Consider the following 14,617-nt stretch of genomic DNA (forward strand, 5'->3'; position numbering starts at 1 on the left):
TGCTTATCTTCACCTGCTGCTTCCTGTTTGTTAGGAAGCTTGTGATCAACTTACAAATCTGTAGCTGGTTTAGCTTAGTTAGAAGAATGTCTGGAATGATGGTATTGAATGCTGAACTAAAGTCTACAAAAAGGACCCTTGCATAGGTCTTTGGAGACTCAAGATGTTGTAGGATGTAGTGCAGAGCCATATTAACAGCATCATCTGTTGATCTATTTGCTCGGTATGCAAATATCCTCCTGGTTTTCCATAAAGCAAAGAACTAGTTTTCCCCTCAGCACTGGGAGAAGAGGAGAGGACTGCAATCAGAAGGTGAATTCAAACGAGTTAATTTTTTTGTTTTTATCCATTTGGTTTTAATATACTTTTAAAGTTAATTATTGACTGGGAGCCAGCCGGAGATGGTTATATCATAGGTGCTACAGAAATATTTTAAATAAATCTGAGAAAGAAATGAATGAATCAATCTGCCGTGGCTATACAGGCTACCCATCTGCAAGTTGCTTGAGGTAAATGAAGGTCTATGCATTTGTTTATCAAATTTATAGGCTGCAAATCCTGAGGAGGTTTACTTCTCCAATTTAACTCCTTTTATTTAAATTAACTCCTCGCAGGGAGAAAGAATACCAATTTTGAGGAAGAATAGAACAAGAAACGAAGATAATTAGTAATGTCTGGAGGCCTTGTTAACTACTAAATTGAACAAAAACAAGAATCATGTTTTTGGGAATTCTTTTTTTTTATTGAAACAGTTTTACAAAACTTTTTTCTCCCCCATTTCCCCCCTCCCCCCTCCCTTCACAAACCCCCCTCCCCCTCCCCCCCCCCCGACCTCCCAGAACAAACACAAGGTATAGTTAAAAATAAAACAAACATATGCTAAAAAAATTTCCCTCCTAACTCAATTATACTCCTACAGTTCTCATCAATTCCTAACCTCCCCCAAAACAATAAAAAATAATACATCCTAATCATTCAAAGGCAGTCTGATAACTCTTAGTCTGATATGTTTTGAATATAGTCAATCCATTTTTTCCACTCATTTAAATATCTTTCATGCGTATTGTCTTTCAAAAAGGCTGAGATTTTTGCCATCTCAGCCAAATTGGCAACTTTCAATATCCATTCTCCTATTGTAGGTACTTCTTTTTTCTTCCAATACTGTCCTATCAGTAATCTTGCTGCTGTTATTAGATTTAAAATCAGCTTAGCCTCAATTACTGAACAGTCCGTGATAATTCCCAGCAGAAAAAATTGCAGCAGGAACTTTATCTTCTTTTTCAGAACATTTTGTAGAATCCACCAAATTTTTATCCAAAAAGCCTTAATATTCTTACAAGTCCACCAAATATGAAAATATGTAGCTTCATCACAGTTACATCTCCAACATTTTGCTTGCATATCTGGATACATACACAATAATTTCCTAGGATCAAAATGCCATCTGTAAAACATTTTATAAAAACTTTCCCTTAAATTCTGTGCCTGCGTAAATTTAACATTTCTAACCCAAATTTTTTCCCAAATTTCCAGTACTATTGGCTCCTGAAAATTTTGTGCCCACTTTATCATACAGTCCTTTACCAAATCCCTTTCAGAGTCTATTTCAAGTAACACATTATACAATCTCTTTATATGCTCCTGAGATTGATTTCTAATTTGCTTTACCAAATTTTCCTCATTCTGGACTATACCAATTTTCTGATCTTCCTTCCATCTAGCACGTAATTGCCCGTATTGATGTTTTTGGGATTTCTTGACCATCCAAATGTCATCAACCTTCCTAGACATGCCCTGTATTTGCAGGGCAAGTATATGTCAAATGTGGAACCTTTGCATTTTGCCATTTGAAATATATAGATGGGGTTGATTGATTTCTGTATTAAGGTTTTATTGTGCAGTCACCATGAGTTCAGCTGCCATAAGATGCTAAGTAAAAATACATACAAGTTTATATTATCCCCTTTATTATATGTAGAAATAACTCAAGGCATGAAACATACCTAATAAAAATCCAAACTGGCTTTCTCTGACCCAGCAACGGCAGTTCCCCTTGAGTCCGTGGAAGGGAATGACCGCACTGGGCCAAACTAAGGAAGCTCAGATCTCCTTCCTCATGTTTAATAATAAGACATGCTTGAGTAAGAAAAACCATGCGGGAAATTAAATTATCAACTTCTTAGCTGGGCTTTCAGAAAGAGACAAGAAACGAAATTCAAGATTCCTCTAAACAGATCAATTTTTTCCTGATGTAGAATTTCTTCTGTCATTAGGAAGGAGTTTTGTGCAAAACACTGTCTACAATTTGGCATTTTAATGGTTACTCTCCTATGTGCAACCTTACATGAGTTATAAGGCTAGACCTACAACTGAAATCTTTTCCGCAATCTGGACACTCATACGGTTTTTCTGCTGTGTGAGTCCTCTTATGTATCACCAGGGTGGAACTGTGACTGAATCTTTTCCCACAAACCAGACACTGAAATGGTTTCTCTCCTGTGTGAGTCCTTTTGTGTTTCACCAAATCGGAATTTCGATGGAAACCTTTCCCGCAATCTGGACACTTATATGGTTTCTCTCCTGTGTGAATCCTCTGGTGCACCACAAGTTCGGAATTCCAATTGAAACTTTTCCCACAATCTGGACATTTATGCGGTTTTTCTCCTGTGTGATTCCTCTGGTGTATCACCAGGTAATAATTCCCACTGAAATTTTTCCCACAATCCAGACACTCATATAGTTTTTCTCCGGTGTGAATCCTCTGGTGTATCACCAACTTGTAATTTTGGTTGAAAGTCTTCCCACAACCCTGACACTCATATGGTTTTTCTCCTGTGTGAGTCCTCTGGTGTGTCACTAGGTTGGAATTCTGACTGAACGTTTTCCCACAATCTAGACACTCATATGGTTTCTCTCCTGTGTGAGTCCTCTGGTGTTCCACCAGCTGGGAATTCTGACAGAAACTTTTCCCACAATCCGGACACTCATATGGTTTCTCTCCTGTGTGAGTCCTCTGGTGTCTCACTAGGTTGGAATTCCAACGGAAACTTTTCCCACAATACAGACACTCATATGGTTTCTCTCCTGTGTGAGTCCTCTGGTGTATCACTAGGTTGGAATTCCGACGGAAACTTTTCCCACAATCTAGACACTCATATGGTTTCTCTCCTGTGTGAATCATCTGGTGTTCCACCAGACTGGTATTCTGACTGAACGTTTTCCCACAATCTAGACACTCATATGGTTTCTCTCCTGTGTGAGTCCTCTGGTGTCTCACTAGGTTGGAATTCCGACGGAAACTTTTCCCACAATACAGACACTCATACGGGTTCTCTCCTGTGTGAGTCCTCTGGTGTTCCACCAGCCGAGAATTCTGACAGAAACTTTTCCCACAATCCGGACATTCACATGATTTCTCTCCTGTGTGAGTCCTCTGGTGTATCACCAACTGGGAATTCCGACAGAAACTTCTCCCACAATACAGACACTCATAAGGTTTCTCTCCTGTGTGAGTCATCTGGTGTTCCACCAGCTGGGAATACTGAGATAAACTTTTCCCACAATACAGACACTCATATGGTTTCTCTCCTGTGTGAGTCCTCTGGTGTCTCACTAGGCTGGTATTCTGACTGAATGTTTTCCCACAGTCTAGACACTCATATGGTTTCTCTCCTGTGTGAGTCCTCTGGTGTCTCACTAGGCTGGTATTCTGACTGAATGTTTTCCCACAGTCTAGACACTCATATGGTTTCTCTCCTGTGTGAGTCCTCTGGTGTCTCACTAGATTGGAATTCTGACAGAAACTTTTCCCACAATCCGGACACTCATATAGTTTTTCTCCTGTGTGAGTCCTCTGGTGTGTCACCAGCTGGGAATTCCGACAGAAACTTTTCCCACAATACAGACACTCATAAGGTTTCTCCCCAGTGTGTATTACCAGATTGGTATGCATGTTAAATCTTTTGTCACAATGGGAGCATTGGTAGAGTTTCTCTTCAGTATTGGTTCTTCCACGAATCACGAGAGACCTGTTCTGAGTAAAGCTTCTGATGCACCCCAAACATCTGTATGGCTTTTCATGGGATTGTTTGATTTATGTATCAATCAGATGCGATCTGCAATCTGTGTTTTTCCCACAATAGGCAGTTTGTGGGGATTTTTTAACACTGATATTCTTGGATTCTTGAGGAGGTCAGCATTATTGCCGATCTCTTAGCTAGTGGTTCTTTGATTCAACCTACTCTTTCCTTCCACAAAGTCTTTCATTAATGCCTGCCAGTTTTGGCTATCCATGGAACCTTTTTATTTCCACTGACTTCCAGGTGTTCTTTATTTAGAAATTATCCTCCTTGACTTCTCATGTAATGTTTCTTTGGATTCCAAACATTATTTTTTTCCAGATGAAAGCTTTGTTCTCATAATATTCTCCGTTGTGTGTCGTCGGCTGAGGAAGGGGAAGAGTTTTAAACTTTCTGGAGGAAATGGGGGGAAATGTTGATTGATGGTTTGTTTTCCATTTTAAAGCTGTTTCTCATTCTCTGTTGTCCAGAGTGCTCTTCTTGGCATTCTCTTTGTCTATAAGATTAATATTAATGGGTTAGTTTCATTATTGTTTTAAAATGGCTACGTGATATGTGAAAGCAGCAGAAATACCCCATATATTACCATGGAAAAACAAACATCAACATGCAAGTTTGATCTCTAACGTTATGATTAGTTTGGCATCTAAAAGGCTAGCAGATCCTTTCCTACCTACTTTCTTCCCTCCTTCTACTCCCCTCTCCTTTTCTTTCTGAAATGGCAGTCGAGCATCCCCAATATCATTTAAATTTTTAAAGGTGGGAGATTATGTATATTTTGTATACTTTAGCTTGTGATTGTTGGTTATAATACCCGGTATTTGCTCTGGGAAGTCTGGGGGGAGGGAAGAGTTTTAAACTTTCTGGAGGAAATGGGGAAATGATACAGGGATTGATTATTAATGTACAGTAATTTTTGAGGATATGAAATTAAAATTTAAAATGATATTGGGGATGCTCAACTGCCATTTCAGAAAGAAAAGGAGAGAGGAGTAGAAGGAGGGAAGAAAGTAGGTAGGAAACAGTAGAGAAGGAGGAGGGGAATAAGAAGGTTAGATAGGGTGGAAGAAGGGAGGAGTGGAAAAGGAGGAGAGGAAGTAGTAAAGTGAAGGAGATGAAGGATGTGAAAGTAGTAGAGGGTAGAGAGGGAGGTTGTGAAGAAAGGAAGTAGCAATCGGGCAGGCCTGAATCAGTAATAAATAAAAATTAATGATTAATGATGGATAATAGTTTGTACATAAATATGATGTTGGAAAATGGAAATAAAAATTATTTAAAAATAAAAAATAAAATAAAAGGCTAGCAGATCCAAATATCAACTCAATCACAAAATTCTCCTTTTGGCCTGAGTAAATCACACACACAGTACATTCAGAAAGTATTCAAAGTATTCAGAGAATGACGTCTGAATTCAGACGTCACAGTGGATCGGATCGCGGAAACGGAGCTCCGTCGTACCCCCTGATTTCGCCCTGTCTGGAGACCCTCAAGGGCCAAAGTCAACCCCAGAGAGGTTGACCAAGAGAGAGGGGAAGTCCTATAGATCATGAGGAGATATGCAATCTCCCATTAGATTCAGGGAAAACCCTGTGGAATCGGCAGGAGACTAGATGGCCATTAAGGCTGAACCGAAGCTGTGACAGCTTGGAAAGAGAAAGGAAGTGAAAAATCAAGGAGCAGCCTGGCTTTGCTGGATGACTGTTCTAACTTTCTGCTGGGGAATTAATCCCGATTTAAATGCTAATGATTTTGGAAAAGTGGTGCTATGGCTACAGAGGCCCTTGGGAACTGTTAGCTACAAAGTGTCTTTTTACAGCTGGCTGCTGATAACTGCGATATTTAGAGACAGTCTGCGACAACATTAAATATTTTGAGCTGTGGAAAACGGAAGAAAGGAGGAGCAATGTGAACACTGAAAAGAGTCCTTTCATCTTGGAATTGTTTGAAAATGAAAGTCCATCGATCTGGGTGGGAAAACATCGTGTCAATCAAATCAGAAGGAGCGAAGTGATTCGTGGAGGGTGAGGGAGGTGGGTGGCTCAGAAATATGAAAAAAAAATATCAAGATTTCTTTAACTCTCCCAGCAGAAAATCACAAGCAGCTGTTTTAAATCCTGCAGCATTTGGGGAGAGAAAGAAGATGCAGCAGCCGCCGCCCAGAAGTTTCCGTCTTGCTCTGCTTCCAGGCCGTGGAGGAAAGGAAGAGGCCCGACTTCCTCCCGGCTTCTCCTCCGACCTTCCCTCCACTCACCTCCCAGGAGCCGCTTCCACCCTCCAAGCAGCACAGGAGGTTCGGCCGACGCCATTATCCGGCACTGGGTGAGCCGGAAAAGGAAGTTGCTGTGATCTCCTTTCTTCCACGTTTTCTCTAGCAATCTAAACCTCTATCGTTTCAGTTCGTTCTAGCTCGGCCTCTCTTTTTCCGGTGTAATGTTAATAGTAGCGATGCCGCTGCTGTACTCTATTCACTGCCGCGTGTGTTGCTGCTTTGTAGAGCGCCATCTAGCGACAGACGGTTGAAAAGCAATACAATTGAACGTGTCCAGAAATATTTTACAAGAAGAGTTCTCCATTCCTCTGAATACAACAAAATACCTTATCCCACCAGACTTGAAATCCTAGGCTTAGAAAACTTGGAACTCCGTCGCCTTCGACATGACCTAAGCTTAACTCACAGAATCATCTATTGTAATGTCCTTCCTGTTAAAGACTAACTAAAGACATTTAAACTTAATGTCAACCGCTTTAATCTAGATTGCAGAAAATATGACTTCTGTAACAGAATCATCAGTGCTTGGAATACTTTACCTGACTCTGTGGTCTCTTCCCATAATCCTAAAAGTTTTATCCAAAAACTTTCTACTATTGACCTCACCCCATTCCTAAGAGGACCATAAGGGGCGTGCATAAGCGCACAAACGTGCCTACCGTTCCTGTCCTATTGTTTTTCTTTTCTTCTTCCTATATATATGCTTATACCTCCTTATATTTAATCATATATGTGTTTATATACTATTTAATCTTTTGTATGATACCTACATATATTGTCGTGACAAAATAAATAAATAAATAAATTAAATAAATAAATAAAAATAAATAAAAATCACCCTCCTCCTATCTCTACCCTGGAGCGTTTGCAAGAGGCTTCCGTGGATTCAGTGGTTCCTTCGGTGCCATCAAGTCGTATTTGACTCCCACCGAGCCCAGGAATAGCTTTCGTCCCTGACAGTCTATCCTAAAGCTTTTCTTTCAGGTCTCCCAAGAGTTCACTCACTGTCCCTCTTGCTCCAACTAAACCAAAGGAAAGGGTCCAAAGTGGGTGGGTGGGTGATGTATAACAGCCAACCTGAAAGTGAACCTCCCTTGGGGGCTGCTGGAGATTGTTCAACCCAGTTTGTAGCCTGGGGTGTGTGTGTGTGCACGAGAACGCCTCGAAACCTGCCTTGGCAATTTTTTTTAAAATTTGAATTTATATCCCGCCCTTCTGCGAAGACTCAGGGCGACTTACATTGTGTAAGGCAATGGTTGAAAGCTGTTATAGTTAAGCTGTTGAATGGAAGACTCTAGCCCTAGAGTCCTTTGGGGTCTGGTAGGGAGGCCCTCATTCTGACTCCAACTGAGCCAGGAGCTTCCTTTGCAGGAACCAAACCAAGGGAAAGCATCTGTGGCGGGAACACAATGTGCCATCATTGTGTTCCCGCCTCCCTTGTGAAGACTATCTCCCTTGTGAAGACTATCCTAGTCAGTTCTCTCTCTTGGAGGTGCAGGATAACTCCCCAAAACTACATTTGCAACTGAGGGAAGCTTGAAGAATGAAGCTTGACCCTACTTAGCTTCACAAGATTAAGCAGGTGCTGCAAGTTTTTGTTTTAATTGTACATTGTGTTGTTTTTATAATTTGGCTGTACACCGCCCTGAGTCCTTCGGGAGAAGGGCGGTATAAAAATCTAAATAAATAAATAAATAAATAAATAAATCATAAAAGTTGATAAAGGTCTTGTTCGTATGTGCAGCCTTAAACAATTGCCAGTTTCATATCCCTTTAATAGAAGAATGAAATTGGGAACAAAATCTTGAAGTGCCCACCCACATTGCTTCCAAACCCATCTAGATAGCAGCTGGAACTGCCAGGATTACCCTCAATAAGCAACCTGGTTTAACACCTACATGGAACTTCTAGGAGAGGCCATCCTTCCTGCCATATCCAATTATCTACAAGTTGTCCTTGATTTACTTCATTTAGTGACCATTTGAAGTGACAAGGTTATTGAAAAAAGGGACGTGACCATTTTTCATACTTAAAAGGCTACTGCAGCATTGTAACATGATGAAAATTCAGACTCCTGGCAATTATCTTTCTGATACTTGCAGCGTTCTGGGGTCATGTGATCACCTGTGGCGTCTGAGCTGGTTGTACAACCTCCTGGACTCACAACTCCTGCTTGAGGCAGCCATGGCTGGGGGAGGGGCTTGCACAGATTCCTCTCGTGCACCAATTTTGCCCTTTCCTGCACCTGGATGCTTTACACAGAGGGTCACTCTCACCTTATTTATTTATTTATTTATTTAGATTTTTATACCCCCCTTCTCCCGAATGACTCAGGGCAGCCAAATTATAAAAACAACACAATGTACAATTAAAACAAAAACTTAAGCATAATCCATGAATGGCTGAAATTAAAACGATCAAATTAAAAACCTTTAAAATTTATAAATAATAACTCCGATTAAAATTGTTAGAATTAAAAATTTAAAAATTTAAGCCAGTCCCGCTTGAATAAACAAATGTGTTTTCAGCTCACGGCGAAAGGTCCAAAGGTCGGGTAATTGGCGAAAACCAGGGGGAAGTTCGTTCCAAAGGGTAGGAGCTCTGACAGAGAAGGCCCTTCCCCTGGGGGCCGCCAGCCGACATTTTTTGGCGGATGGCACCCTGAGAAGACCCTCTCTGTGTGAGCGTACAGATCGGTGGGAGGCATAAGGTAACAGCAGGCGGTCCTGTAAGTACCCGGGCCCTAAGCCATGGAGCGCTTTAAAGGTGGTAACCAAAACCTTAAAGCGCACCCGAAAGACCACAGGAAGGCAATGCAGACTGCACAGGAGCGGTGTTACGTGGGAGCAGCGTGGGGCTCCCTCAATCACCCGCGCAGCTGCGTTCTGAACTAGCTGAAGCCTCCGGGTGCACTTCAGGGGAAGTCCCATGTAGAGAGCATTGCAATAATCCAAACGAGAAGTGACAAGAGCGTTAGTGACCGTGCATAGGGCATCCCGGTCAAGGAAGGGGCGCAACTGGCGGACCAGGTTCACCTGGTAAAAAGCTCTCCTGGAGACGGCTGCCAAATGGTCTTCAAACGACAGCCGTCCATCCAGAACACCCAAGTTGCGCACCCTTTCCATTGGGACCAACCTCCTGTTTGAATTCTTGCTGGGAAACTTCAACTGGTCCAGAATGCAGCAGAGCACACAGTAATGGAGGCCCCTAGGTTGCCTCTGTAACACCTTTGTGGTGTGAGCTACACAAGATTCGTTTAAAGGTGCAATTCAAGCTCATTATCTTTAAAGCTATTTATTATAGCAATAGTGATCAGACATATATACCACTTATATATCACTACACTGTGCTTTGTACGCTATCGGTTTAGTGTCAGCATATTGTCCCCAACAATCTGGCTCCTCATTTTACCGATCTAAGCATGACAGAAGGCTGAGTCAACCTAGAGGTCCATCAGGATTGGATTCTAGGCTGTGGACAGAGTCACCTGGCAAAACTGCATTCTAATCACTGAGCCAACAGGGCACCTGTCGTTATTTTCCCATCTTTATCTTTAGAATAGAATAGAATAGAATAGAATAGAATTTGTATTGGCCAAGTGTGATAGGACACACAAGGAATTTGTCTTGGTGCATATGCTTTCATGTACATAAAAGAAAAGATACGTTCATCAAGGTACAACATTTACAACACAATTGATGGTCAATATATCAATATAAATCATAAGGATTGCCAGCAACAAGTTATAGTCATACAGTCATAAGTGGAAAGAGATTGGTGATGGGAACTATGAAACGATTAATAGTAGTGCAGATTCAGTAAATAGTCTGACAGTGTTGATGGAATTATTTGTTTAGCAGAGTGATGGCCTTCGGGAAAAAACTGTTCTTGTGTCTAGTTGTTCTGGTGTGCAGTGCTCTATAGCGTCGTTTTGAGGGTAGGAGTTGAAACAGTTTATGTCCAGGATGCGAGTGATCTGCAAATATTTTCACGGCCCTCTTCTTGATTTGTGCAGTATACAGGTCCTCAATGGAAGGCAGGTTGGTAGCAATTATTTTTTCTGCAGTTCTAATTATCCTCTGAAGTCTGTGTTTTTCTTGTTGGGTTGCAGAACTGAACCAGACAGTTATAGAGGTGCAAATGACAGACTCAATAATTCCTCTGTAGAATTGGATCAGCAGCTCCTTGGGCAGTTTGAGCTTACTGAGTTGGCGCAGAAAGAACATTCTTTGTTGTCCTTTTTTGATGATGTTTTTGATGTTAGCTGTCCATTTGAGATCTTGCGATATGATAGAACCTAGAAATTTAAAGGTTTCTACTGTTGATACTGTGTTGTCTTATTTATTTATTTATTTATTAAATTTTTATACCGCCCTTCTCCCAAAGGACTAATATTGTGAGAGGTGGAAGTATGGAAGGGTTTCTCCTGAAGTCTACCACCATTTCTATGGTTTTGTGTGTATTCAGTTCCAGATTGTTTTGGTTGCACCACAAGGCTAGTCATTCGACCTCTCGTCTATATGACGGATTCGTCATTGTCTCGAATGAGACCAATCACTGTTGTGTCATCTGCGAACTTTAGTAGCTTAACAGATGGATCATTGGAGATGCAGTCATTGGTATACAGAGAGAAGTGAAGTGGGGAGAGCACACTGCCTTGGGGGTGCTTCCTGTTTGTTAGGAAGCTTGTGATCCACTTACAAGTCTGTTCCGGTACCTGTAGCTGGTTTAGCTTAGTTAGAAGAATGTCTGGAATGATGGTATTGAATGCTGAACTAAAGTCTACAAAAAGGACCCTTGCATAGGTCTTTGGAGACTCAAGATGTTGTAGGATGTAGTGTAGAGCCATATTAACAGTATCATCTGTTGATCTATTTGCTCGGTATGCAAATATCCTCCTGGTTTTCCATAAAGCAAAGAACTAGTTTTCCCCTCAGCACTGGGAGAAGAGGAGAGGACTGCAATCAGAAGGTGAATTCAAACGAGTTAAATTTTTTGTTTTTATCCATTTGGTTTTAATATAGTTTTAAAGTTAATTATTGACTGGGAGCCAGCCGGAGATTGTTATATCATAGGTGCTACAGAAATATTTTAAATAAATCTGAGAAAGAAATGAATGAATCAGTCTGCTGAGGCTATACAGGCTACCCATCTGCAAGTTGCTTGAGGTAAATGAAGGTCTATGCATTTGTTTATCAAATTTATAGGCTGCAAATCCTGAGGAGGTTTTCTTCTCCAATTTAACTCCTTTTATTTAAATTAACTCCTCGCAGGGAGAAAGAATACCAATTTTGAGGAAGAATAGAACAAGAAACGAAGATAATTAGTAATGTCTGGAGGCCTTGTTAACTACTAAATTGAACAAAAACAAGAATCATGTTTTTGGGATTTCTTTTTTTTTTATTGAAAGAGTTTTACAAAACTTTTTTCTCCCCCATTTTCCCCCTCCCCCCAGCCCCCTTCCCCCCTCCCCCTCCCCCCCGACCTCCCAGAACAAACACAAGGTATAGTTAAAAATAAAACAAACATATGCTAAAAAAATTTCCCTCCTAACTCAATTATACTCCTACAGTTCTCATCAATTCCTAACCTCCCCAAAACAATCAAAAATAATACATCCTAATCATTCAAAGGCAGTCTGATAACTCTTAGTCTGATATGTTTTGAATATAGTCAATCCATTTTTTCCATTCATTTAAATATCTTTCATGCGTATTATCTTTCAAAAAGGCTGAGATTTTTGCCATCTCAGCCAGATTGGCAACTTTCAATATCCATTCTCCTATTGTAGGTACTTCTTTTTTCTTCCAATACTGTCCTATCAGTAATCTTGCTGCTGACTTCCTGTTTGGCACCGTAGGTGATGGCGGTGATCTTTACGATCACCAACCTCTGGATTATGTGGAATCGCTAGGACAGCTTAAATCTGCTGTCAGCAGTTCGAAAAACCCCTTCTTCGGGAGTAGAAGAAGTGGTGAGCTGAGGGCAGAGGTAGAACTTCCCTAAAGCCCCTGAGAAAAAAGGGATTTGAAGGGTTAAGTTCCCTCCAGCAACCCGAAGTGCTCCAGATCCGAGGATTTTTCTGCTTTGGCGGAACCAATCACCACGACCAAACGCCAAGATTTATTTTGGACAATAAAGGATTATACCGGACAGAACGAAAGTGGGAGAACTTTATGCAAGTAGCCAAGCCAATTCCCCGTTACTTTGTAACAAGCTTGAAAATAGCAGGAAAATGGAGGCAAATTGTTTGGAAAGCGAAAGTGATACTTTTAGTCCTTGCCGTCGGCTGCTGGTAAATTGCATGTTATTTGCTACTTTAACTCTTTAACTCTTTGCTGCCTGCTGATAGAATCTAGGGGAGATTTTTAAATATTGCTTTAAAAGACTGTGTTTCTCAGAGGTTAAGAAGATTTAAAGTGAATATTAAGTTGGAAATAAATAAATAAATAAATAATTTTATAGAAGATGGCAGCCAAACAATTAAAGACTACTGTAACAAAGGGGTCTGGAATTTCATCAGCTGGTGCCTCTCCAGCTCATACAGCAGAGACTAGAACATTGAACTTAGAGGCGGTATAAGAGAACTTAAAAGACTTTATGCAAGAAAAATTTAAAGTAATAACTGATGAGATGTCTGAAATGAAAGAGCAGATATTAGAAATTCAAATGGGAAATAAAGAAGTTAAAGAAGGATTTGTAATTGCGGTACAAAGTTTGGCAACAAATGTGATTTTATTAGAAGAGGAAGTTGAAGAAATTAAGCAACATAATTCAAAATTAGAAAATAAAATGGATGAATTTCAAAGTAAAATGGAAAAAACAGATGATGAAATAGTTTTGATACAATATTGAAATATGGAATTTGCTCTAAGAATCCGTGGTTTGAAAGAAAATAAAGAAGAGAATTTAAGAGAAATTTTTTCTGAAGTATTTGCTGAGATATTAGCAGCTTGTCCAGCAGATGTGGCTTATCAAATTGATAAAATATATCGTGTGAATTCTTGGATAGCAAGGCAAAAAAAGTTGCCAAGGGATGTTGTTATTTATTTTACAAATAGAACAGTGAGAAATCAGATTTTGCAAGCCTCATATAAGGGGGAGAAGATTCAGGTTGCTGGTCAAGATATTTTAATATTAAAGGAAATTCCACCAAAAATGTTAAGGGCTAGGAAGGAATTTGCCTTCCTGGTGAATGAACTTAAAAAACGTCAGATTGAATATAGATGGGATATTCCAACTGGTATAATAGTATATAATGCAGGGAAAGTATATCGTCTCAATACAGTTGGAAAAGCAAGATAATTTTATGTTGAGGCATTAAAAGTTGGAAGTCTTCCTCCATTGGAAGCTAGAAGGGAGACTGAAATGAAGGAAAGAGAAGTGAAGCAGATACAAGAACAGATTGTGATGGAAGAAGATTTATTACAAGTGTTGGAAATACCTACGACGGGTTCAGACTCAAAAGAACAAAGGCTGAATTAATTGAGGTGGATAAGCAAGGAAGATACATTGCTATTGAACTTTTGTTGGAGGGAAAGAAGACATTATTAATAGGAATTTATGCTCCGAATCAACAACAAGAAAATTTTTTCAAGTTTTTACATAAAAAAATAGTATTTTGGGATTATAAATCATATATATTAATGGGTGATTGGAATGGTGTGTTGGATACTCAAAAAGACAAAAAAAGTTTAAGGAAGATATCAAGCCAGGCGAAATTACCAAAGGCTTTTTTTGAAATGATGGAGGACTTGGAATTAAGAGATATTTGGAGAGAACATAATACAGAAGAGAGGGATTTTACCTTCTTTTCTGACAGGCACCAATCATTTTCGAGGATTGATTTTATTTTGATTACTAATGATTTGTATTCTAGAGTGAAGAAGACTAAGATTTGTTCAAGAATTCTATCTGATCATAGTCCGGTTTGGACTGAATTTGATCGGGAAAAGGAGGCTAGGAGATCATGGAGGTTGAATGAGAGTTTGTTTAAATATGAACAAAATGTAAATGAATGTAAAAAGCAAATGAAAGAATTTTTTATTATGAATATGAAAAAAGAGACATCTATAGAGATGATTTGGGATGCTAGCAAGGCTTATATGAGAGGAAATCTTATACAAATGAATATTAAATACAAAAATAAATTGCAGAAAAAGAAAAAGGAACTGGAAGAGGAAATTAAAAAGAAAGAACAATTATTGATAAATAGCCCAGGAAATAGTAAAATAAAAGAATCAATAAATATATTAAGAGGTCAGTTTAA

At 39.7% G+C, this 14,617-nt stretch overlaps 1 protein-coding gene across 1 annotated transcript; it reads right to left on the reverse strand.

The window, feature by feature from the left end:
• Positions 1-833: 833 nt before the first annotated feature.
• LOC131193484 (zinc finger protein 84-like) lies at positions 834-7,123 on the reverse strand. The gene is made up of 2 exons (XM_058173694.1): positions 6,331-7,123; positions 834-4,575 (listed from the first exon to the last, which is right to left on the reverse strand). Exon 2 carries the CDS (start codon positions 3,950-3,952, stop codon positions 2,321-2,323), a length of 1,632 nt encoding a protein of 543 aa, XP_058029677.1. The 5' UTR covers positions 3,953-4,575; positions 6,331-7,123; the 3' UTR covers positions 834-2,320.
• Between the last annotated feature and the right edge of the window lie 7,494 nt (positions 7,124-14,617).

Source organism: Ahaetulla prasina, chromosome 2 (assembly GCF_028640845.1).
Source record: "Ahaetulla prasina isolate Xishuangbanna chromosome 2, ASM2864084v1, whole genome shotgun sequence".
NCBI classification, from domain to species: Eukaryota; Metazoa; Chordata; class Lepidosauria; order Squamata; family Colubridae; genus Ahaetulla; species Ahaetulla prasina.